General features: G+C 37.9%; 1 protein-coding gene across 11 annotated transcripts in view; it reads right to left on the bottom strand.

The window, feature by feature from the left end:
- The window catches only part of LOC139813865 (neprilysin-1), a 268145-nt gene that overhangs the window by 80693 nt on the left and 161437 nt on the right, over window positions 1–26015 (bottom strand). For all 11 annotated transcript variants that reach the window (XM_071779670.1, XM_071779664.1, XM_071779666.1 and 8 more), the window contains 2 exons: window positions 12340–12556; window positions 12077–12259 (listed from right to left, as the gene is read on the bottom strand). In XM_071779670.1, the coding sequence (XP_071635771.1) occupies window positions 12077–12259; window positions 12340–12556 (400 nt within the window). The remainder of the gene's footprint in view (window positions 1–12076; window positions 12260–12339; window positions 12557–26015) is intronic.

The following is a 26015-nucleotide window of genomic DNA, read 5'->3' as shown; positions in this document are numbered from 1 at the left end:
AGAAGATCCCAAGAGAATACAAATGGAGAGTACAGATAGCGACTAGGAAGAACAAGAAAGGAAGAGCGAGTGGGGGTATGCTGTTAGGAATACGGAAGAGAATAGAAGAGATAAAGGAAGAAAGAAAGTTAGAGGAAGAGGAAGGAAAGATCGAATGTAAGATAAGGATAGGAGAGGAAATATGGAGAATAATAGGACTTTATGTAAATAATGATATAGACAGGAAGCTAGAAGGCCTGAAGGATACGACGGAGGAGGGAGAAAAGGGAGTAAGGACTATAATAGGTGGGGATTTCAATGCGAGAACGGGGGAGGAAGGAGGTTGGGAAGAGGAGGACGAGGAAAGAGTGGAAGGTGGAGGGAGAAGATCAAAAGACATGAAAATAAATAGGGACGGAAGACAGCTATTGGAATTCATAAAGAAAAGAGGTTGGATGATACTAAATGGAGGCGTGAAGGGAGATAAGGAAGGTGAATTTACGTACACAGGAAAGAGAGGCGAGACAGTTATAGACTACGTGATAGGGGAGGAGGAGGTTAGAGAAAGGGTGGAAAGATTGGAGGTAGGAGAAGGAGTGGACTCAGATCACCACCCAGAACGATATAGATGAGGGGTAAACTTGAGAAAGATCAGAGAAAAAGAGAAAGAGAAAGAGTAAGAAGAAGAAGAATATGGAGCGAGGGGGGAAGAACGCAATTTAAAGAGAGATTAGGAACGATAGAGGGAGGAAAAGGAGAAATACAAGAGGAGATAGAAGTATGAATCTCAAGGATAAGAAAAGTAATAGAGGAGAACGAAAATGAGGGAGGGAGAAGGGATAAGAAGAATGGAAGAGGATGGTGGGACGAAGAATGTAAGGAGAAGAAAAGAAAGGTGAGGAAAGAGCTGAGAAAATGGAGGAAAGGAAGAAGAAAAGTGGAAAGGTACAGAGAGGAGAGAAAAGAGTACAGAGAAATGTGTAAAAAAAAGAAGAAAGAGGAGAAGGAAAGGATGATAAGAGAAATAGGGGAAGCGAAAACGGAAGGAAAGGTATGGGAGTTGATAGGCAGAGTAAGAAAAAGAAGGAAGAGGATAAATAAAGAGATAAAGATGGAAGAATGGAAGGAGGAAGGGGGAGGGAACAGACAAAAAGAAGAGGAGATAGAGTTGGAGGAGGTAAAAAATGTAATAAAGAAGTTAAAAGCAGGAAAGGCAATAGGAAATGACGGGATACCGAACAAGACGTGGAAATTTGGAAGAGAAGAAATGGAGAAATGGATATGAAAAATTTGTAAAAAAGTTTGGAGAGGGGAAGGCTGGCCGGAACAATGGAAGGAAGGAGAAATAATCCCAATAATAAAGAAAGGAGAAGGACGAGGGGTGAAGGATTATAGAGGAATAACAATAATATCATCAATGTACAAGATATACACAGCGATACTGGCAGAAAAGTTAAGGAAGGAGGTTGAGACAAAGAATTTGATTCCAGATAACCAGGCAGGATTCAGAAAAGGGATGGGGACGATGGACCAGATATTCGCGCTGAACTATCTGGTAAATAGACAATTGGGTAAGGAGAAAGGAAAGATGACAGTATTTGTCATAGATTTGAAGGCGGCCTTCGAGTGGACAAGGAAGTACTAATTAGGGCAATGATAGAGAGAGGAGTGAGGCAGGGTTTAATAGACAGGGTTAAAGAAGTATTGAGAGAAACGAAGAGTAGGGTAAAAATAGGAAGAGTGTGTGGAGGTGCATTCTGGATGGCGAAGGGCGTGAGACAAGGGTGCCCATTGAGCCCAATACTTTTTAACATATTGATCGCGGACTTGGAAGATTACATGAAGAAAGGAGGATGGGGAGGTGTGAAGCTGAGAGGGGGAAAGATTTACACGTTAATGTATGCGGATGATATAGCACTGATGGCAGAAGAGGAACAGGACATGAGATCGATGATAAGCAGGCTAGAGGAATACCTGGACAAGAAGGGACTAATATTGAGCATAGAGAAATAAAAAATAATGAGATTCAGAAAGGGAGGAGGAAGGAAGAGGAAATATGATTGAAGATGGAAAGAAAAGAAACTAGAAGAAGTTAAGGAATTTAAATATCTTGGATATACGCTGAAGGAAAATGGGGGACAAGAGGCGCATATCAGAGAGAGAAGAAGGAAGGCGGCGAGAGTAATGAGGGAAGTGTGGGGGATAGGGAAAAGAATGTGGAAAAAGGACTGGAGAAGAAGGATCTGGCTGTATGATACTCTGATATGGACAGTGATGGGATACGGGGCAGAAGTGTGAGGGTGGAAGGAAAGGGTGGAGGTAGAAAGTATACATGAGAGATATATCAGATGGATATTTGGGCTAAACTGGAGGACACCTAGATATGAGAGATGAAGTGGAGAGAGAGAAGATGAGAGGCAGAGCAAGCAAGAGAGCTTGGAAGTTCGAAAAGAAATTAGAGGAAGGTAACGGAGGGGGAATAGCGAGGAAATGCCTAGAGGAAATGAAAGAGAGATGGAAGAAGGGGAAGATAATAGGAAAGTGGGAACAAAAAAGAAAAAGTTATCTGGAAGAGCTGGGGGTGAGAGTTGAAGAAGAGGAAGAGTTAGAAGTTGAAAATCTGGAGAGCAGAGAGAAGGCGAAGCAAAAACAAGAAAGGATGGAAAAGATCGTAGACTCGAAATACAACAGGTGGTATAAATTTATAAGGAAGGACGGGATTCCAGGATATTTAGAGAAAAACTGGGAGGAAGAAAGGTGGAGTAGGTTCGCGAGGTTCAGACTCGGTAATGAAATTAGGGAAGAACTGCATTGGGAAAAAGAGGAGAATAGAAGGTGTAGGATATGCGAGAGGGAGGAGGAAACTTGGGAACACATATGGGAGGAATGTACGAGATGGGAGAAATGGGATGGAGAGGGGTGGCAAGATGTAGTGGAGAATTTACTAGGAGAGGGGGGAGAGGGAGAGGAATGGATGAAAGCGATAGAGAAAATGCGACAAGAGGGAGGGAGGAGAAGGGAAGTGATGGATGAGAGAGCAGTGTGATTGAGACGTATGAAAGAAAAATATGAAAGGAAGGAAGCAAAGAAAACGGAAGTCCAACTTTAGAAATAAGTTAGAATTAAGTTAGATATAAGATATAAATATAAGAGCAATTAAGTGAGACGCGATTGAGGCGCGGGAGAGCGAGCAAGAGAGCGGGAGAGCGAGAGAGAGAGGACAGGCAGGGATAGGAAGCGCGAGCAATTGTAAAGGTTTGGGTACGTTCCTGAAAAACGCCAATGGTTTGTGAAAAAAGGAAGAAGAGTAGGAGGTTGTAAAGGTTTGGATACGTTCCTTAAAAACGCTCTTTAAGGCCCCTTAGGGGCAAATAAAGTACTTTCATACATACATTTAAAATTCAGTCCAAGAATGGAGTGACTCCGTCCCGGTAATTTTGACATTTTAATTTTTGCACTTTTGTCGTTTTTACTGTATACCAGTTGAACAAAGCAACGTAGACCGTCCGTATAAATTTTGTAGCCAAGGGTTTACTTGTTACAACGGTATATTACATTTTACTAATATTATTTGTTTTGTTGTTAAAAAACGGCACCGAAAAAATAGTGACGACTTCGCCCCTGTCTCCCCTACTTTAAAGAATTTATCCCCAAAAGTTGTATAAAAAAATTCGAAAAATTACAGAAGTTACAGCCTATTATTCGAAGCGGCGCGCAGGTTAAAATCAGATTGCTTAATGGGCTTTTCAAAGTTTTGTCATACAATGACTGTAATATAGTCCTACGAACGTTAGGCAAGTATAAAAAGCTCAGGAAATGTTTTCAATATTAAAAAAAAAAAAAAAAATTTAAGAGGGAAGCGTTAAAACAATGATTTTAATTAATATACTTTTATATTATGGACTAACAGTTAGAAAACATTGTGGACAGTGTGAAAGTTAAAAAACATTGTGACAATGTAAAAAGCATGAAAAATACCATAAATGTATATAATATATATACACTTAAGCATTTATGGTCAACTGATGAGGACCCGCAGCCCTCGCCGGCGCCGAAAGTTAAGGCAAATATCGACGCTGCAGGATTATTAGATTTTGTTCATAATTGCATAGGTTAAAGAAGACTTTATTTTGCGCTGAAATTGTTTATAAGGCTAAAACTTACGTGAGTACCAAAAAAATATAACTAACAAAAGTCGTACTCGAAACTTTTTTCAAACTGGTTTCCACGATTTCAGACAAACTAATGAGCCGATCGGGAGGGGCTACCGTCTCTCCACCGCAAGCAGGGGTCGGTGACGGTGGACCTCGTTTCGCCTGGAAAGTTGAAAACCCGAACCGTATAATGATAGACCTCGTTTCGCCCTATAAGCAGAGGTGAGGTGGGATGGAGAGGACCTTGGTTTGCGTGAAAAGTATAATGCTGTCCAGAAAATCATTCACGCGAAGCGAGGTCTACTTTACCTCATCCTACCTCTGCTTATAGGGCGAAACGAGGTCTATCATTATACGTTTCGGGTTTTCAACTTTCCACACAAACCGAAGTCTACCCTCACCTACCTCTGCCTGCGGGAGAGGGGCTACCGCCTACATGTGTGCTGTCTATACCCTAGAACATATGTAACTGGAAGGGGAATTGTCTCATTTTCATGACAATGGTAATTGTGCAGTATAGGGACCACCCTCCGATGACCTTGACATGTTGTCAAGGTCACCCTTCTAACAATAAGTGACCTTCAGAAGGTTTTAGCCCTTAGTCATTGTTTGTTAAAAAATTATTAACGAAAAAATGGGTTCGTGGCGTGCTTTACGAGCTGGTTTAAGTAGAGGTGGTATTAAACAAAATAAGTTAGTCGATCATCTGTGTGAATATTTGTGGCGATATACAATAAAAAGAATTGGAGGAGACCGATTTTATGTATTACTAGATGACATAAAATATGTGTATTCAAGAAATTAATAGAGAATATATAATGTTTCATTATGTATATATATAAACGAGCTCGTAAAGCACGCCACAAACCCATGTGACAACTCGTCTCTCGTGATATTACTTTTTTACGAATCATATTTTTTGTGCACAAATAGTCTATTAACTCGTCGTATCATGTCGTTAAAGCGAGAAATTCATAGAATTTCATTTTCCGATAGTTCAACAGAATGTTATCTGTACGAAGACCTATCGTATACCGGCTTATTTTTGAAGAGTACAGTTTCAAATTTGCAAGAAATATCAACAACAGTAGGAAAGGAGATCAAGGACAACTTATGCTTACAATTAGTGAAGAATGTAATATGAAAGCATATAGTCTATATACGGTGTCAGAAAATTACATTTTATTCATTAAATTTTTTTGTTGATAACTTTTTAACAAACAATAATTGAGGGCTAAAACCTTTTGAAGGTCACTCAGAAGGGTGATCTTGACAACATATGTCAAGGTCAAGGTCATCAGAGGGTGGTTCCCTATACTGCATAATTACCAAAAAAATTTTACATGCTTTAAAAAAATTAAAGAAATAGTTTAATTTTAATAATTCTAGTTATAACGATAAATAATTGAATATGTGTGGATTCAGAATCTGTTTTATTTTTTAATTTCAGATTACTGAGTGTCCAGATTTTATGGGAATCGTGGAACCTTGCGCGTTCGAACACATCGCGCAAATATTTGTATAACTTCTGTAACTCTGATTATTTCTACTTGTAAAAATTCTGAAAACTACATAAAATGTGTGTAAAACGTAAAATAAATCGACCGCATAGTTTCCGAAAAAAAATCGAGAAAAATAGCCTCGTTTTTAGTCCTTGAAAGGGTACTCCCCTCCTTAATCAGCTAATCCAAAAGTAACAGAAGGAGATACTACGTGTCCGCCAATGTTAATCAGCTATCCTGAGAAACAAGGGGGAAGATGTAATGGAAGGAGTTAGATGGTTGGATTGAAGAATTGAAGTATTGATAGTCTAATGGCTTATTTAAAAAAAAGGAAAATAATAATAAGATTTACTACTTGTTGATGTGTTACGTTCAATCTGGATCTCTTTAGGTCCTGTAGATAGAGGCTCTCGTCGATACTTGGTGAGTTTAAGTTTGCGCACAGAATTTAACTTGAAACTCGGGATCGGATTTGATGTTCGTAAAACGGAAGAGAAAGGAAGTGAATTGAACTAAAGAAATAAATCGGAGGGAAGAGAATTTGATCTAAGAGATAAACCGGGAGTAAAGAGGTAAACTGTCTGAAGAGGGCGAATCCTACGATGTCGCGGTTTATATAGAAAAGTTCAAGAGATGAAAGGGGTGGATTTTTTTTTCGTTGTGGGATATGTCAGGTTTTCGTTTCGAGGATTTTGGTTGGTAGGATATTTCCACCCGGTTTTCGCCTATCTATTGGCGAGCTAGGTATAATTATCTATTTTTACGGCTGTCTATTGGCGATTCTTGTCATAAGGCCCCCACCGTCTTATTTTGGAGGTTTAAGCTATCGGTTTTTCCAGTGACTTATCCATTTTTTAATTATCGCCGGTCTCTCTTTTATTATAGCTCTGGGTTCTTGGTTTATCTCACAACCTTGTTTTTGTGTAAACAGACAACCCATAGTCTTATATCTTTATTTCCGTTACATGCTTATAACAGTTACAGGATTTTTAGAAACGCACGTCCCAGACTGTGTTTTTATCTGTCGAGACAGCTCGTTCAATATAATAAAATTTTCTGTTGAACTTTTTTTTAATTTAAGAGCTTCTTGGCGCGCCATGTCGCCAGGTTTATAGTTATAGATCAGACAAAGTTGATAAAAACGTAGTCGTTGTTGGAATATGAGTAATTTCTCCGCTACACGTGATCAGCTGATGTGCGGCGATGTATGCGCGAGAGTGTGTGAGTGCGTGTCGCGCGACTGGGGAGCGCTGTGTGGTGCGAAACGGAAGTAGTTCGTATCGAGCCATAAAAGCCTAAGGATGGACGATACACAGCTGATCACGAGTATACTTGTATCCATGTGAATCATGGAGGTAATTATGTATAACTCGATAAATATATTAGTTCAAGAGAAGAAAGCTGTAGCCAAGTGAGTGAACACCTTATTTCACCGATCCAGACCGATTTTCCAAACATGGTAGCAGAGCGTGGTTGCGAGTGAAAAAGGTTATGCTAACACGTGCTTTCGAATTTTTCGGAAAGAAGGAACCGAATGAAAGTGAAATTGAATCAAGTGAGAAAGAACACTCGGAGGAAGAATCAGAAGAGAAACTGAAAAAGTTAAGAAAATATTTAAAGAAATTGTTCAGAAAAGAGATTGAGAAAATCTGTATACTGAAGCACGAGATCGAAGATTCAGAGAGATCCAGAGTCAAAATTAAAATTGAACAAGAAGAAATCAAAATGGCGTCAAATGACGAATTCAAGATCCCAAGATTTAGTGGGAGTAACTACAGCATTTGGAAACACAGAATTTTATTATTTCTGGAGTACAAAGAGTGTCTCGAACCAGCGACACGTGATAGAACAAATGAAGAAGAAGCTGAGTGGAAGAAGAAAGATCTCAGAGCAAGAAACATCATTTATTGCAGTGTCACCGACGACCAACTTGAATTTGTGCGAGGCGAAACTACGGCCCAAGCAATATTGAAGAAATTTGATCAGCTGTATCTACGAGAATCTACAGCCCTGCAGCTTAATGTACGAAGCAAATTGAACAGACTGAGTCTGCGTGATTTTGACAACGCGAGCGCATTTTTTTGCGAATTTGAAAAGTTGATCAATGAGTTAAAAAGTGCAGGTGCTAATATAAATGAAAGAGAAAAATTAGACTATTTACTGAAAACATTGCCCGAATCAATGTTCCATTTTGCCGACATAATTGATTCACAACCAGAGTAAGAGAGGACATGTGAGTTCCTGAAAAGTAAAATATCCATGTGGGAGTCAAGCCGGAGCGACCATGGAAAAGGGAAGCATAGTGCATTCAACACTGAAAAAAGAAATGGAGCATGTCATAATTGTAGAAAATTCGGCCATTACAAAAGAGATTGCCGAAACACGTGGCAAGCCGGAAACGGAAGCGGCAGAGGTGGCAACCATGGCGGCAACCATGGAGGGGCGCCAGCGCAAGGAGGTGCGCACAAGCAGCAGCAGCAGCCGTACCAGCAGACCAGAGGCCCTGCGAGGGGGGGCGGTCGTGGCGGCAGGAGAGGGAGTTGGCAGCAGCGCGGCGGAGCAGCGGGCCACTACTCTGAGAGAGACAACGACTCTTCGGCAACCTTCCTGGCGCAGGTAGAATGTAAACGCGCACGTGCACCCGAGTCCGGGAACGAACCCGAGACCGCGGCTTACGCGAGCGAAAAATGCGACATTGAATGGATCTTGGACAGCGGATGTTCAGATCACATTATAAATAATGATAAGTTTTTTGATGAATTTTTTGTTTTGAAAAATCCAATTAAAGTAAAAGTAGGTGATGGTAGGACTTTAGATGGTACGAAAGTAGGAAATGTTATTACATACTTTGAAATTAATGAAAAAAGAATGAAAATTAATTTGATTAATGTCTACTATGTCAGAGAAATGAACAAGAATTTAATTAGCTTTGCAAAAGTCACTGATAGGAATAAAATAGTATCTGTTGGTAGTAATGCAAAAATTTATAATAAAAGTGGAAAATTAATAGGAATTGAAGTGAAAAATAATGGACTGTATAAGATCCAGAGTTACAGTAGTAAATCCGATTCATATGTAGGAAATATTGAGCAAATGACACAAAAGGAAAAATTTCATAGATTGTTAGGTCACGTAAATTTCCAGTACTTGAACAAAATGTGCAAAGAAAAATTAGTTGATGGAATGCCCGAGAGTTTAGAACAAATTCATTTAAAATGCGGAACATGTTTGCAAAATAAAATGCACAACCTAAAATTTGAAAATAATAGATACAGAGCGCAAGAGATTTTAGAAATAGTTCACACCGATGTAAATGGACCGCATACCACGACGGGCTATGACGGATCCAAATATTTTGTAACATTCATAGATGATTACAGTAAGTGCGCAGTAGTTTATCCAATTAAAAATAAAAATGAAGTGACTAAAAGTTTTGAAAATTTTATGAATTTAGTTGAAAATCTTACTGGTAAAAAGATTAAGAAACTGAGATGTGATAACGGGCGCGAATTTATTAATAATGATATGAATAAAATTTTACATGAAAAAGGGATAATTCTAGATACTTGTCCACCGTACACGCATCAGCTGAACGGAACAGCAGAGCGGTACAACCGATCTATAATGAATTCCGCACGATGTCTTTTACAAGAGTCAAATTTACCGAGAAAGTATTGGCCAGAAGTTATTAAAACAGCCGCGTATTTAAGAAATAGAACTATTACAAATACTATTGAAAGCAAAACGCCATTTGAGATTTTACTCAATGAAAAACCGAATATTAAAAATTTAAAGGTGTATGGAAGCAAAGTTTTTGCCCGAGTTCCCGAGGTTAAGAGAGATTCAAAATGGGATCGGAAAGCAGATGTAGGAATTTTAGTAGGTTATGAAAGAAATGGATATAGAATTCTGGTTGATAATAAAATTATAAAAACACGAAATGTAGAAATTGTTGAAAACGAAGAAAATCTAGTAGGTTTTAGTGATCCAGAGATAAATGATAGTGAGTCCGAGAATAAATTTAATGAAAATTTTGAAAATAGCGAAATAGAAAATTCCGAGGAAGAAAAGGTTCAGAGAGAAATTGTTAATAACAATAGGCTTAATGTTAATAATCAGAGAGATACTAGAAAGCTAAGTAACATTTCGGATCGAAGTGATGATTTAGACTATTTAGATGATGAATCGAGACGATCAAAGCGGGATAGGAAAAAACCCGAGAGATACGGAAATCCAATTGCAACAAAAATTGCATATGTTCATGTAGTAAGTGCGAAAAATCCACTAACGTACGCTGAAGCGGTAAATAGCGATGAAAGTAAATTATGACTAGAAGCAATGAATAGAGAGATGTTCTGCTTAAATAAAAATAAGACTTGGATTCTTGTTGAAAAACCAGGGGGTGTAAAAGCATTAGAGTTAAAATGGGTATTTACGAACAAATCCGATGAGAGTAAAAAAGCGAGATTAGTTGTTCGCGGATTTCAACAAGACGAAATTTTAGAAGATTTATATTCGCCAGTAGCGAAAGTACAAACGTTGAAATTATTACTTGCATATTGTTGTCAGGTCGGAATGTATATTGAACAAATGGATGTTGAGACTGCATTTTTAAATGGGAGCGTGAAATCGGAAGTTTATGTAAAACAACCACCCGGATTTGAAGATGGGTCAAGTAAAGTGTGCAAATTAATCAAAGCGTTATATGGTTTGAGAGAGAGCCCGAGACAATGGTATGAGTGTTTTGATGAGCATATCCAAAGTTTAGGTTTTAAGAGAAGCGAAAATGATTATTGCTTGTATATTAGTGAAGATGGAACAATCTTTATAATATTATTTGTTGATGATCTCTTGATTTGTGGGAAAAATAAGAAAAGAATTGATGAAATAAAAAAGGGTTTGTCAAAAAGATTTTCCATGAAAGATTTAGGAAAAGTAGAAAAATATTTAGGCATAAGAATAAAATATGATCAAAAGAATGGTGAAATGACACTAGACCAAAGTGAATATATCAAGTCACTAGCAGTTAAGTATAATTTAGAACATGCAAAATTGTACCAAACTCCAATGGAGCAAAATTTGAGCGTTGAACCCGCGCAGTCAGTACCCGAGAATATAAAATATAGAAATATAATCGGAGCGTTGCTGTATATAAGTACAGGCACGAGACCCGAGATAAGTTATAGTGTAAACTATCTCAGTAGATTTCAAAATAGTTATGATGAGACGCATTATAAATATGCATTAAGAATATTGAAATATTTGTATTTGACAAAAGACTTGAAACTAACTTATAGAAGAGATTTAAATGCAGAAATTCTAGACTGTTTTGTGGATGCTGACTGGGCAGGCGATAAGTTAGATCGTAAGTCGACAACAGGCTATGTTATTAGATTATCTGGAAACGTGATACATTGGAAATCCCGAAAACAGGGCAGTGTAACGAAATCCTCCACCGCCGCTGAATATGTGGCGTTGTCTGAACTTGTAAGTGAGATTAAAGTAGTAAAAAATTTATTGATTGATTTTAAAGTAAAAATTGAAAAACCGATCAAAATATTTGAGGATAACTCAGGTGTAATTGCGATAGCAAAATTTGGAAACTTAACTAAAAATTCAAAATATATCGAAGAAAGTTAAGTTTGAGAAATTTAGAAATTTATTAAGAATTATTTGAATTTAAGTTTGTCGAAATTAAAAAAAAAAAAAAAACGTTAATTTTGATTTGAATCAGACTTTGTATTATGAAATAAAAGGTATTGCGAGTATAAGACTGTGTGGCGTATAAATTAAGGAGGTGTGTTGGAATATGAGTAATTTCTCCGCTCCACGTGATCAGCTGATGTGCGGCGATGTATGCGCGAGAGTGTGTGAGTGCGTGTCGCGCGACTGGGGAGCGCTGTGTGGTGCGAAACGGAAGTAGTTCGTATCGAGCCATAAAAGCCTAAGGATGGACGATACACAGCTGATCACGAGTATACTTGTATCCATGTGAATCATAGAGGTAATTATGTATAACTCGATAAATATATTAGTTCAAGAGAAGAAAACTGTAGCCAAGTGAGTGAACACCTTATTTCACCGATCCAGACCGATTTTCCAAACAGTCGTATATGCCTTGTTTGTTTGGATTTCATTACCTGGAAGTTTCCTCTCGATTTCTCGATCTTGTTTAGACACGTAAGCAAACATGAAGGAAAAAATAGAAAGTGTCGATAGGAAAATTGAAAATGTCGAAATTATATTGAGCTTACTTGCCGATGGATAACCGTAAGTGCTCGGTTACTTATTTTAATCTTAAAGGCTATTCTGGATTTTAGGAAATTTCCGCGAAAAAGAGAAATCGTGGAGTCCACAGGACATAACAAATTTTTTTATATATTTGATATTAGAATAGTAAAATATAATATTTTGTAGAAATGATAATATCGATGTCATTACCATTTTATATTCCTCAGAGAGCTCATGTGGATTTTTCAAAAATTCGGGATATCCAATTCGCTCGTTCATTGAATCAGCCTTTTTCTTTGCCACTGCCCGAGTCTCGTCATCCATCCAATGATTTTCGACCAACAGTTCGTTAAAAGCTTCGCGAATTGTCCGAATCATTTTTAAAGCAGTCTCCTGAAAACCAGACTACATTTCGACCCACAGAGCAAAAAGAATTCGTTGTAGCTATTATTTCTGAAATGGAAAATACTCACCTTACTTTCGTGATTAAAATTTTCGCTTATAAAAAGAGCTCCTACCGCCATCCCGAGTTTCTTATTAGTCCACTCAACGCATTGCGACCATCTATTCCTTTCACTAAGAATACCCAAAAGGATCTTGCGAAATTCGATTCGTTTCTGCTGATATTCATCGATCATATGAGGCATAACCGACATGACAAATCGCCACAGAATATAGTTATGTAAAGTTCTGTGAAATTAATTTTATATAAAAATTCAAGGATTCGTGATATTTGAGAATCTCAAATTCAATCGAATCTTATCTTTAACAAGACATTTAAAAACTTATGATTTTTTGATAAATAGAAATTTCAGGGATTAGGGAAATATTAGATATGTCTGACACGCGTGACAAACAAAAAATATAGCGGAGCGAACGAGCAAAGTTTCTTTTCACAATAGAATGACAGAAAAAACGTTTGCAACATTATTTATTATTTTACAACAGTATCATAAAAAATGTTTACAGCATTATTATTATTTTACAACAATATAATCTATCTATCTATATAAAATAGAATGTCTGTATGTCTGTTCTTTATACACTCTTAAACTATTCGACCGAATTTTTACCAAAAGTATATAAAATAGGGGTAGAATTTTTCGGGGAGTGTTATAGAGTGTATAGTTTTTCGTTACCGATCATTTTGGGAACCGGTATCCGAAATTTTTCCAACTTTTCGGGAAATAATTGACCGAATTTTAAAGAATTGTATATAAAATAGGGATAGAATTTTCCGGGGAGTGCCATAAAGTGTATAATTTTTCGTTACCGATCTTTTTGGAAATTAGTTACAAAATTTTTCCAATTTTTTAGGAAATAATTGAGTGAATCTTAAAGAATTGTATACGATGGAATTGAACTTCACTCGATAAAAAAATGATATTTTTCATTTTATAGTATTTTTGTAGATTGGTGTGTATGTATGTGTGCTTAACTATTCATCCGTTAGTGGACTAAATTTTAAAGTGGTATATGTATATGAAATAGGGGTAGAATTTTCCGGGGAGTGCCATCACGTGTATAGTTTTTCGTTACCGATTTTGTGGAAACCGATTTTTCTAATTTTTCTAATTTTTCGGGAAATAATTGACCGAATCTTAAAGAATTATATATGAAACAGAGATAGAATTTTCCGGGGAATGCTTTTACATTAATCTACCGATTTATCGGTAAGATAATAAGAAGAATAAGATGAATAAATTGTAAAAAAGACAAAATGTAAAGAAAATTGTAAAGTCTATTGTTAAATGTCTATTATTAATAATTTTTATTTTATAATAATTGTACAATTATTTAATATAATTATATTGAATAAAAAATATTGTGCAATTTTGAATATAATTTAATTAATAATAAATAAATATATTAAAATTTGAATAAAAATAAATATAAAGGATTCTTTGCAATTGCCTGATAAAGGAATTTTTTTCGATTAAGGATATTGAAACACAAATGAAGTCGTTTAAAGAAAATCGACTCCTGGGCGAAGCCCGGGTAACCAGCTAATATAAAATTATAAATTCTTTAGTCTTTCAATTTCCCTATGCTTCAAATCCATTATTCTCGAATTATTCACAGCTTGCAAGCGTGTAAATACAAAAGATGGGTCAATAGTCAATGGCTTCTAGTGATTTAACACGCGAAAGACATATCCAAGAGCAAGTGCGTATTCTGAGAATACGATGTCAACAACAGCTTTGTCTATCATTTATCCTTGCGATTGACGAATGCTGACCGTATAAGGTGAGAAGAAACTGGCGTCGAGAGCAGCTGACATTATTCTTTTTGAAAGACACGGTATATGGGACAACTGATGTCGCATCTTTGGCAAATGTTGAGCTACCGTCAAACCATTATAATATAAATACCGGCATACATTCACTGTATTCTTCGATTTCTACATTCGGGTTATAAACGATGTCAATGATCGTTTCAAACGTTCCATTGCAGAAACCTTTCGACACATTCCAATTTCTTTGTAAAATTATCCGAGTTTCAATAGATAAAATCAATTTTGCTGGCATGCTTGAGCGTCATTGACAGAAGCAAAACGTGCTGTTTGGTTATTGCGAATTGCATTGATGACAGTCACTAAAGTTCCAGTTTCGCGTAATTTACGATCATCGTCTAATATAGCATCATTACGTGATGCTTACATTGCGTGATGCATTATTCTTACTGTATTTTTGAAACTACTGTGATTACAAAAACTAATGAATCAAGTATGTAAAAGTTTATAATCATTTAGGGTGACTCTACTCATGATGTTTTGCAAAACACATCTAAACATTAATTGCTTTTTCCCTTGTTGGCGCATGACTATTGTTAAAAAATTGCACATGACTATTGTAAAAAAGATACTTTATTAAATTGTGAATAAATTGCTTTTCCTTCCATTGCCTTCAGATTGGTTGATTTTAGCATCTGATTTTGCGATTTCAGATACTGGTGGCAATTGGTTATAATCTCTACAAAGATACACCGTTATATCCCCGTTATATCTTCAAATGGATACTCACTGTATTCTGGTTTAGCCTGGCGGAGTCGTTGATCAATTTGCCTCAATGTATTCAAACCTAACATTCACATTACAAATTTTATGTTTGAAAACTCTTTTTGTCACTTTATCAGAGCCTTTCCTTTAAATTCTTCATTATTTCTCTGTCTTATTGATAAATAATTGGAGTGCTAAATGAATCGTAGCATCATTAATATTATTTGCTGCCACACCAGTTGGAGCCATCAAACTTACATTTTCCTCATCATATTGCTTCCTCATAGAGGAAGCTTTGTTTTAGTAAGTTTCGTATATGAACCTTTGATTGCGTATAAAGTTGTGTTTAATGAAGAAACCAAAGAAAAGAATGTTTTTTGAGTTTTTGTTGCTAATATGTTCAGAGTGTTCTAAAACGTCGAAATATTGCATTAAAAAAAATGTCCGTATGTGTGTATGTATGTGTGTATGTACGGATTTGATGCCCGCGGTTGTATGCTCTAACTTCCGCAATAATTGAGATATCGGGTTGTTTTTTTTTTAACCCTCTGAGAACACAGAGTCAATTTGACCCTGTTTTTTTTGTCATTTTTAGCCAAAAATATTAAAATAAAAAAATTAAATTTTTTTTGTAAATTACGTTTTTTTTTAAAGAACACTCATGGGTCAAGCTGATTGCACTTGTCAATTTAAAATGGTGGACGATCAAAGTGTGTGTAGAGTCAGATTGACCCAGAGTGTCCTCCGTAAATAAAAAAAATAGGAGTGTTCTCGGAGGGTTAATCGATAGAGTATCATTTAAGGAAGGTTGGTATTGAATTTGGCGATGATTGGTAAAAAGTTCTTTTTTAAAAAAATTTTGAATTTTTTTAAAAATGTCCGTGGTTGCTCTAACTTTTGTAAATTTTAAAATATTGGACTAATTCTAATTTTATTATATTCTTCAGTCTTTTCTACCTCTATTTCATATATAATTCTTTAAGATTTGGCGAAGATCGATAAAGGAGTTACCGATTTCTGCTCAAAAAGTTACAGGTATAAGTTGTACATGTAATTATATATAGAGCATCATTAAAAAAAGTTGGTACTTTGAATTTGGCAATAATCGGTAAAAGGGTTCTTTTTTTATAAAATTTTGAATTTTTTGAGGATCGGTAAAGAAGTGACCGATTTTTGCCTAAAAAGTGGACAAGTTATACATGTAATCTTATACAAAAGATATCATTAAAGGAAGGTTGTTTTGAATTTCCTTCTTCTTGAAGGGACTACTGGGCAAATCGGGCTTCGGCCTGAGATCCCAGTAGTCAAAGATTTCTCCGCAATAAAAAAAAGGTTGTTTTGAATTTGGCGAAGATTGGTGAAAGGGTTACCGATTTCTGCCTAAAAAATGTATAGGGTAGACTGAGGCGAATCGGATTACTAATTAGCACGATAAAATAGCTCGTTTGAAATAAAACATTAACGAAAACTGTCTTAAAACTTATATTGATCCGATTCGCCTCGATCTACCCTAAGTTATTTGATGGATAGAGTATCATTAAAGGAAGATTGTTATTTAATTTGACGAGGATCGGTGAAGGGATTACCGATTTCTGCTTAAAAAGTGTATAAAATGTACATGTAATTTTATATAGAGTATTATTAAAGGAAGGTTGTTTTAAATTTTGCGAGGATCGGTGAGAGGGTTACCGATTTCTGATTAAAAAATGTGTAACGATTTTTGCTTAAAAAATGTGTAAGTTATTTGATGGATAAAATATCATTTAAGGAAGGTATTGAATTTGGCGAGGATCGGTGAAGAAGTTACCGATTTTTGCTTAAAAAGTTACATGTATAAGTTATACATGTAATTTTATATAGAGTATCATTAAAAGAAGGTTGGGGTATTGAATTTGGTGATAATCGGTAAAAAGGTTCTTTCTTTATACAAAATTTTGATTTTTTGAGAAATGTTTGTTGGTAGCTTTAACTTCCGCAAATTTTGAGATATTGGGTTATTTCTAATTCTATTATATTCTTCAGTCTTTTCTAACCCTATTTCATATATAATTCTTTAAGATTTGGTTGATTAGACCCAGCTTTATACGAGATCAAAGGTCTATAATATTTGGTGAAATGTCTGTGGTTGCTTTAACTTTTGAGATATCGTGTTATTTCTAATTCTGTTATATTCTTTAGTTTTTTCTTGAATTTGGTGAGGATCGGTGAAGAAATTACCGATTTCTACTTAAAAAGTGTATAAGATGTACATGTAATTTTATATAGATTATCATTAAAGGAAGATTGTTTTGAATTTTGCGAGGATCGATGAAGGAGTTAAAAATTTCTGCTTCAAAAGTGTTTAAGATTGCTTAAACGTTCCTATCGATATCGGAGTCGAAATAATAAAATAGGTTTTCAGCACTGCAATTGCGAGCACCGAGACTCGAGCGTTCTTATCGCCGTGACTTTCGGCGTAACGACCTAACGAATAAACAGTGGAAACAAAGCATTGCCGAGCGAATGGTCTTCGCGTGTTTGCTTTGTTTCATCTGTTTATAATTGTCGACCACGGATCTATCCGGGACTTCTCTCGGTGAAGCGTGTGTTTGAAAAGTCTCGAATTTGCGACAAGCCCCCGAGAGCTTAAAAGGACGCGCGCCCTTGGCAACGGGGCCAGTCGTTTTCTGCTACTTAACGAGTTACTGTCGCTGTTAATAGTTCGAATTGCTCGCTCGTTCTTTCGCTTGCGCTTAAAGCTTGCTCGCTCAATCGCTTAATAATTCGAGTTGCTCGCTCTTTCGCTTGCGCTTTCTCGGGAATTGATCTACCATCCGTTCTATTCGCGATCCTGCGTTTTGTAAATATTGTAAATACTGTAATTATTGTAATAAACCAACTTGTCCGTCAACTTTACTTTACTTTTGTCTCGGTACCATTCGCGGTTCGAGCCTTCGCTCGCGGGCTCGGTCCACTTTCGAACAAAAAGTTACATGTATAAGTTATACATGTAATTTTATATAAAGTATTATTAAAAGAAGGTTGGTATTGAACATAATAGAAATAATATATATCCGCAATTAGTAGGGATCATTTTAGTAAAAACATTAATTATTTAATTGATTTTTGTAAGAGTATAACAGATATTAGTATAACAGGATATTAGTTGCAATAAAGCTTTATTACAATAAAAAAAGTGTGCAAGTAGAAACTTGCACATTGCTTCCTCATAGTTTTTAAGTGTGCAAGTAGAAACCTGTTCATTGCTTCCTCTATGAGAAAGTCAAATTAATAAATATATACTAATAAATATGCATAAAAAACCGGCCTTCATCATAGAGGAAGCAACGTGCAGGTTTCTACTTGCACACTTAAAAACTATGAAAAAGCAATGTGCAAGTTTCTACTTGTTTTGATTTAATTTTTCGAACTATTTCATGTATTACGCAACTTTTGCCAGTTTAAGCGCTACTTTGAATAATAACCAATTTTGACCAAGTGCGTCCATTAATCTGATTGTTCAAGTAATCTAAAACAAGTTGTTGCTTGAGATTTAAACAAACTGATATTGTGTCATCTCCCCGAACTGCGACGTCGTCAGTAGTTGCTCATTTTTTACAAACTGAAAAGCTGCTTCATAATTATAATTTAGAAATATAACACCTCAATCATGTGTGAGGTCAATTTCTCAATTTTCTAAATCAACATCTGCTGAAAGTTTATTTGGTGCAATGCGTATTAATTCCATCCACTCACATTGATAAATCTCTACATTTTTGTTGCGCTTTATTTGCGCTTTCGTCGGGCTTTACTAAGTTCATATCAAGTTGCCAATGATCATGAAGCTGATTAAAAGGATTTTTCCAACTTTCATCCTTATTCCGAAGTTCATCTTTAGCTTCACTCGTATTGAATTTAGCTTCCGGACATACATACACTATACGATCTTGTCTCGCAATATACGACCGCCTGGCTCTCTGTAATCTATCTATCTACGGCTTTCCGGACCTAAGGAGGTCCTTGGCCTCATAGAGAATTCGCCTCCAGCTCTCACAGTCCCTTGATTTAGTCTTCCAGTTCTCTATCCTCAGCTTTTTTAAATCGTCCAGTACTGATCTCCACCATCGGTTTCTCGGGCCCAGTTTCACAAGTGTCGGTTAACTTTGAACTTTAGATTAACTCACTCTTCGTTTCTTTCTAAGGAGGACGTTAGAAGTGGGCCTCGGTCTGCCTCTCGGTCTCGTGCCATGAATGTCATTGTGCAGTATTCTCCTGCAAGGGTCAGATTCTTCCATTCTGTTCACGTGTCCCAGCCATCTCAGTCTTCTTATTCTAATGTGCGTCTCTATAGCAGAGTCGTTGTAAAGTTAATACAACTCTTTGTTAGTTTTTCTCTTATGTTCGTTCTCGTTGATCTTGTTTGCACCAAAAATCTTTCTCAAAATTCTTCTCTCGAATACCCCCAGGTTTATTGCATCTGAGTCCTTTAACGTCCAGCATTCCAAACCGTATGTTACAATGGGCCTAATAAGGGCCAGGGTATATTGTGGTTTTAGAGGTTCTTGTCAACTCTTTGGATTTTAATAGAGAGATAAGACTGAAATACGCTTTGTTTGCCTTCATTAGCTTTCGTTTAACTTCTGTAGATTCATTGTTGTCTGCTGTAATGACTGATCCCAGGTAGATGAATTCTTTGACGATCTCGAAGGAATGTGATCTTATATTTAGTTTTTGTCCTAGCCTCCTACTAAAATTGCCTAGAGTCTAGATATGATCATGAATTTAGTCTTATCCGCATTTACCTCCAGCCCCACTCTCTTAGCCTCTCTCTCTCTATGGCTCAAAGCCTCCTTTATTGCTTTTAGGCTTCTTCCTATGTCCAAGTCGTCTACATATCCAAGGATCTGGTAGCTCTGGTATAGAAATGAGGCGTTTCTTTTGACATTTGCTCTCTTTATGACCGCTTCCAAGACTAGATTGAACAGGACTGGGGCTAGTCCGTCGCCTTGCTTAACACCTTTACTTATCGTAAAGATACTTGACAATTTGCCGTTAACTCTAACTCTACCCTTGGAGCCTTCCATCATATGTCTGTATGCCCGTATCACTCCCAGTTCTGCTAACTCCATATCTCTGCCTTTATGATACCGTCGTAAGCCGTTTTGAAGTCCACAAATAGGTAATACGACAGGATATTGTATTCCCACAGCTTCTCTAGGGTAAGTCTCAGGTTATACAGTTGGTTCAAAGTTGACCTTCTTTTCCTAAAGCCACACTGATATTCACCCATCGCCCTCTCGTATATGTCTTCCAGCTTTTTACGTACGTGGTTATCTTATATGCTGTGCTTAAGAGAGTGATTGCTCTGTAGTTCTGGCATTCTGTCAAATCTCCCTTCTTAGGGATAGGGTTGATCAAGCCTACCATCCAGTCCTCCGGGATTGGGCCTTTCTCCTGCCAGATGAGCTCTACCAGCCGGTGCAGAACTTCGCTGCGTTACCCGTGTTTTTCAACATTTTTCCGGTAATCGTATCCATCCCTGGTGCTTTATAATCCCTTAAGGACTTTACTACCTCCTTGACGTCCGTTATTGTTGGAAGATGGGCGTACTCCCGTAAGGTGCTATACGCCTGTGTATTGTCCTTTTCGTTCTCCGGTACCGCGAAGGTATCCGTAAAATGTTCCAGCCGTCTTTGTATTATTTCTTCCTGACTTGTTGCCTGTTTGTACAAGCTCGCGCACAAGCCTGAACTCTAGAATTAGATGAGGAAGGAACAAATAAAAAGAATCCGTTTATTGAGAGAGAGATTGCGTTTAGTAATTTATGTAATTTAAAATGGCTAGATTGGGCAGACCTATACAAAGAATACCAACATTTGTTGCATAGGAGAAGGGAAACTGCCCTAAAACCTTCCCAGTATTCTTGAACAAAATTGTACATAGATAATATAAAAGACAATATGAGTAATATAAATGCACAAAAGAACATATAAACGGTTATTATAGAACAGTCCTTTCTTTTCAATTATGGCAAAATATACTTTTAAGTTTTACTGAGGTATTTCTTTATCAAATAAAATATTCATTATAAGAAGAAATGGTAATATTATGTTCTCATATAATTTCTATTGACGTATTCCAGTTCAGAATTAATTGTTCTTTTCTAAAGAAAGGATCGTTTGAAACATAAACATAAATCAATTGTTACAAAATTATCACTTCAGATAAAATTTATATAATCTGGGAAATAATGCATCAATCTTTTATTTCTAATTAATGAATAACTCTTATTCTTCTATTAAATGAATTATTTGTAAGTTTAATACTGATTGAGTATTACCAAACTCGTATCTGAATCACAACAAAGCATTATACTATATCACGAGCGATTATTAAAACATAAGCTATACGTACAATATGAGCAACGACAAAAACATAAGCAATAAGTTTCTCACTGAATTTACTGAATTAAATATTGTAATATGCAATCTTTGATTGACACATTAAATCACCACAGCATGAACGTAATCCTAAATAATGAATAATTCGCAAAATACTTAGTAGAATAATTATCAAGTCAATGAGAAATAACTTTTATAGCAACGCACGGAAACGAATACTCGGTAGTTTTATAATCACGCAAGAGACGATTTATATATTTCGTAAAGAACGCATTCGAATTTAGTACGTAATACAAGTGAATGTAACGAATGTCCGCAAACTAACGTAATGAACGATAAGCGATATAATAGAATCAATTATAATGAAACAATTTCACAAAAGACAGAAGTAAAGTTTTGCATTGAAATAAAATGATTTGAAATCAAAGAATTAATGAATGAATGGACTTTTATACTGAGCTCAGTGTTATACAATTGACTCGAAATAAATTGTGCACAAACCTGAAATAAGAGAGGATGTTTTCCTCTCAACACGCGAAACTTATTATATCTCCTCAGACTAGCAAGGATAACCCTCAGATGAGCTTAGGATCCTTTGATCAGGATCTTCATTGTAACGTTAGATGAACTTCTAACGTCTCTACTCGTGATTGTTAAATAATTGGTTACCTTGTGAGCAAAACAGATGAATAATTAGAGCTAGTCTTACAGAACACGCCACAGACAAATTTCCTCTCGATGTAGAAGTAGCTGCTCGTATTCAGCCTGAACAGGATTCCTCGAACGTTCCAGAAAATGGCTTCCTTCCTTCGTTCCACGTGCCGGCATGGCTCGCCGGGACGTATCTCACTGGCTTCCTCTCAGCGACGATCGTAGTTGTCCGTATATCTCGTCGATTGATGTATGAGAAATAGTTATATTATTACTGCACACGGAGAGGCAGATCTCAGCTACCTCACAACTTAACGACACGAGACGAAAAGATGACGCAATTATGTATCGAACTTAGATATAACGCACGATGTATCACGCGCGATGTCTCAGCAACGAATGCTTGCTCGGCCGGGCTGCGCGCCCCTCCTAACATGCTCAAGCATGCGCGGCAAACACGCGCCTCGCCGCCTGGGACGCAACGTTGTCGGCGCCGCTCGCGCGCTTTTTCCGTGAACTACGTAGAATGCGCGGCCCGACCTATTGTATTACAACCGCCACAGATGGCCGCAAAAAAGAACAACACAATCTCTCTCTCTCTCTCTCTCTCTCTCTCTCTCTCTCTCTCTCTCTTTCAACTTCAAACATTGCCAGGTCGCCGGATAAAGTTCTTATGAAGTTACATTGTGGTTTAAATTCTGTTTTAGCGTTTTTAATTTCCTTGTAAAATTTTCTAGGCATCCGGTCCAGCCGTTCTTTTTCTATGAATTTCAGTTTTTCTTTCAAGAATGATTTCTTCTTCCTTCTTAATAGCTTTTTGGCGTTCCTTCTTGCCTCCCTATTCGTGTCTTACTGATGCATTTTTCCCTAGCTTCGTTCTTGGTTCTAATCGCTTCCGCGCATTCCCCATCAAACCAATGATTATTGAGGCTCTTCGGTTTTTCTCCTAGCACCTCCTTGGCTGAATAAAATATACTGTTCTTCAGATTTTTCCACAAGCGGTTTATGTTTTCTTTCTATTGCCAGTTATATGTAGCGAGTTTACTTTCTACCTTTTCTCTGAAGTTGTATTTGATCTCTTCTTCTTTCAATTTTTCGCTGTTCCATACGGTGTTCCCTATTTCCTCAGTTTTTTTTCCTGTGTATCAGCTTAGTTCTTATCTTGGCCAATACTAGATAATGGTCTGAATCAACATTGGATCCTCTTTTGATTCTCACATCTGTTATATGCGTTGCATATCTCATATTCACCAGGACGTGGTCGATTTGGTTTACCGTTTGTCCGTCTGATGATTTCCACGTACCCTTGTAAACATTTTTATGTGGGAACCAAGTGCTGGAAATAGTTATTCTTTTTGTCGTTGCAAAATTGATCAACTGCTCGCCATTACTACTTGTTGTAATTTGTGTCGTGTAAACTCTGTATGCCAATTGTGGGGTGAAAGACTTTTTCTTTTCCAATCTTGTTGTTGAAATCTCCCAAGATGATTTTCATGTCAAAGCTAGGGGCGCTATCGTATGCCTTCTCAAGCTCAAAATAGAATTCGGTCTTTTCTTCGTCGCTCTTGTTCTCCGTTGGAGTGTGTGCCGAGTTATAGTGATGTTATGTGGCACAGGATGTATTCAAATTTTGCAGATTCTGGAGGTTATTGGTTCGAAATCTGTTACTTTGTCGCTTAGTTTATTACTCACAAAGATACCCGTGCCAAACTGGTTCCTAAATTTCTAAAAGAAGTTGGTATAATTCTTTAAAAAAATTCAGTACCACCTCTAACTTATATTGTTTAATATCATTTCTACTTAAACAAGTTTATAAAACACGCCACAAACCCATGTGGCACCTCGTTTCGCGCGAAAAGTGTATGCGTGGAGGCAGTAGGTTCCGCCCCCCTGCGGGGAGGCTCCACTACTTTTAAACTAGACACATAGTGTGCCTTACAAAGTACATGCGTGAACTTTCCAAACCCATGTAATACCGTACAACAATATTGCTATTATTACATTTAAAAATCAATATTTCGAAAACTATGCATCGTAGCGCATTGTGATTTGCGGCATTCTTTTCTCAGTGAAAGACCTATCAAACACACTTATCAAATTGAGGGGCCCCGGAAATAACATTATCCCCGACTTGATGTCAAGCGCAATTTTTTGGATATCCAAACCGACATGTTTCTCGTCTATTTTACTTATTTTTACGCAAACAGTAGCTGCTACTGCGTGTGCCGCTGAAACCGATTGATTGCCCCAGATATAGTTTGATAATTTAAAATACCTTTTTCAGTGAAGCGACGTCGGGATGGGTGTCTCACTGCATATGGTGCATTAAGCATTGGATTAATTAATATTGTTTGCAAATATCTAACTCTTTCACAGACATAGGGTGTTATCTACTAGATGCTTGAAACATTTCAGAATCATTATTTTGTCCTTGTTCAACATATTTGATAAACAACAAGGATGAAATGTTTCCAAGAGCGTTTGAAGCGCCAAGTGTTTGAAACGCCAAGTGAATCGCACTCATAGAGTTGAACTGTCGAACATCTGGGTCTATTACTGTTGAGGAATAATATACGTGTTTATCACACTTTGTGTAATTATGTGTTCTGTCATGTTGTAACGATGCACTCCGTTCGCCAAGCATCATTCCCGGCCAGCAACCGCCGGATGCCGCCCGACCGACGATCAGTCGGGCGAAGACCAGGGCGCGGTGCGCCCACATTTTATTACATTCAAATGCACCGTGTGCGCGGGCCAAGCGCGGCACCGGTGTCTTCCGACGAACGCCGACGGGAGCCGAGCCTCACCGAGGACGAGCGCGCGGCGTCGCGCCGCCCCACCACAGCGCGACTCGCCTGACGATCGGCCTCCCTCTTAGCGAACCCACCGCGCCGAGCGCTATATAAACCGACGCTCCGGCGAGAGCAAGTCACTTCGTCTGATCTCCAGCATTCCGCTATTCCGGACGAAAGCCTATCCTACGCATCCTAGGGTGACACACCAACGAGGTTCGGAGCTCCGAGTTTCGACTGAGGGCTCTCAGGTGTCCCCGCACTCCATCACCTCAACCCCGACGGCACGGTTACGCGGGGTCGAGCACGCTCGGCCTCGCAACGAGGGCTCTCGCTGCCGCCGCCCCGGGGCCTCGGAAATCCTCCGCTATACACTCCGCGGTCCCACGCGCGCTAGACGCGATAGTAATGTCGCGTTCGTTATCGAGTGCACAAGCACTACCCAGCCGTTGCAATATACCGGGTCCGTAATCTACTGCAATACCGCGTTTGCGCTACCGCGATGCATCGCGCCGAGTGCGCCTGCACGATCCTGCCGTTGTAATATACTGAGTCCGTAATCTACTGTAATACCGCGTTTGCGCTACCGCGATGCATCGCGCCGAGTGCACAAGCACTATCCTGCCGTTGTAATATACCGGGTCCGTAACCTACTGTAATACCGCGTTTCGCTATCGCGCTGCATCGCGCCGACTGCGCCGGCACTATCCTGCCGTTGTAATATCGCGTTTTCGCTATCCCGCTGCACCGCGCCGAGTGCGCCTGCACTATCCCGCCGTTGTAATATACCGCGTTCCGCAACATATCGTTTAACCCCGCCCGTTCCGGATGTGTTATACCGAATACCGCGTTTACATCGTTTTGTAGACTAATACTGAATAAATCATTACGTATGCAATTAAACTGATTATTGTCTCTGGGCCTTTCAGTCGAACTCCTGATCCGGCGAACTAGTCCGCGCTCGACGATAAAGTTAGGCCGTTACAATGTATTTGTACATGTCCATATCATGTTGTAATCACGTGGATACCCGTCTAAATCACGTGTAAATTTGAGACGGTCCTGTCTAGTGTGTCTGCGTAACGCGTGATTACAAATACCATTCGGTACTGTCAATCCGTGCGTTCTTCCCTTATGGCTCTGTCCATCGGCCTGCGCGCATCGATCGCGATCTCTCTAATCTCTCTATGTGTATAATAAAAAGACTATCTGTGATACAATTATTAATACAACATAACGATCAACGTTTCGCACGTAATGAACGATTCCGTTATTCCACACTCAATACCATTCAACGTCATGAAGCATTAAAATTAGGTCAAGTTTGC

This window comes from Temnothorax longispinosus, chromosome 5 (genome assembly GCF_030848805.1).
Source record: "Temnothorax longispinosus isolate EJ_2023e chromosome 5, Tlon_JGU_v1, whole genome shotgun sequence".
In the NCBI taxonomy this organism is placed as follows: Eukaryota; Metazoa; Arthropoda; class Insecta; order Hymenoptera; family Formicidae; genus Temnothorax; species Temnothorax longispinosus.
This window is presented reverse-complemented; position numbering and strand designations above follow the sequence as displayed.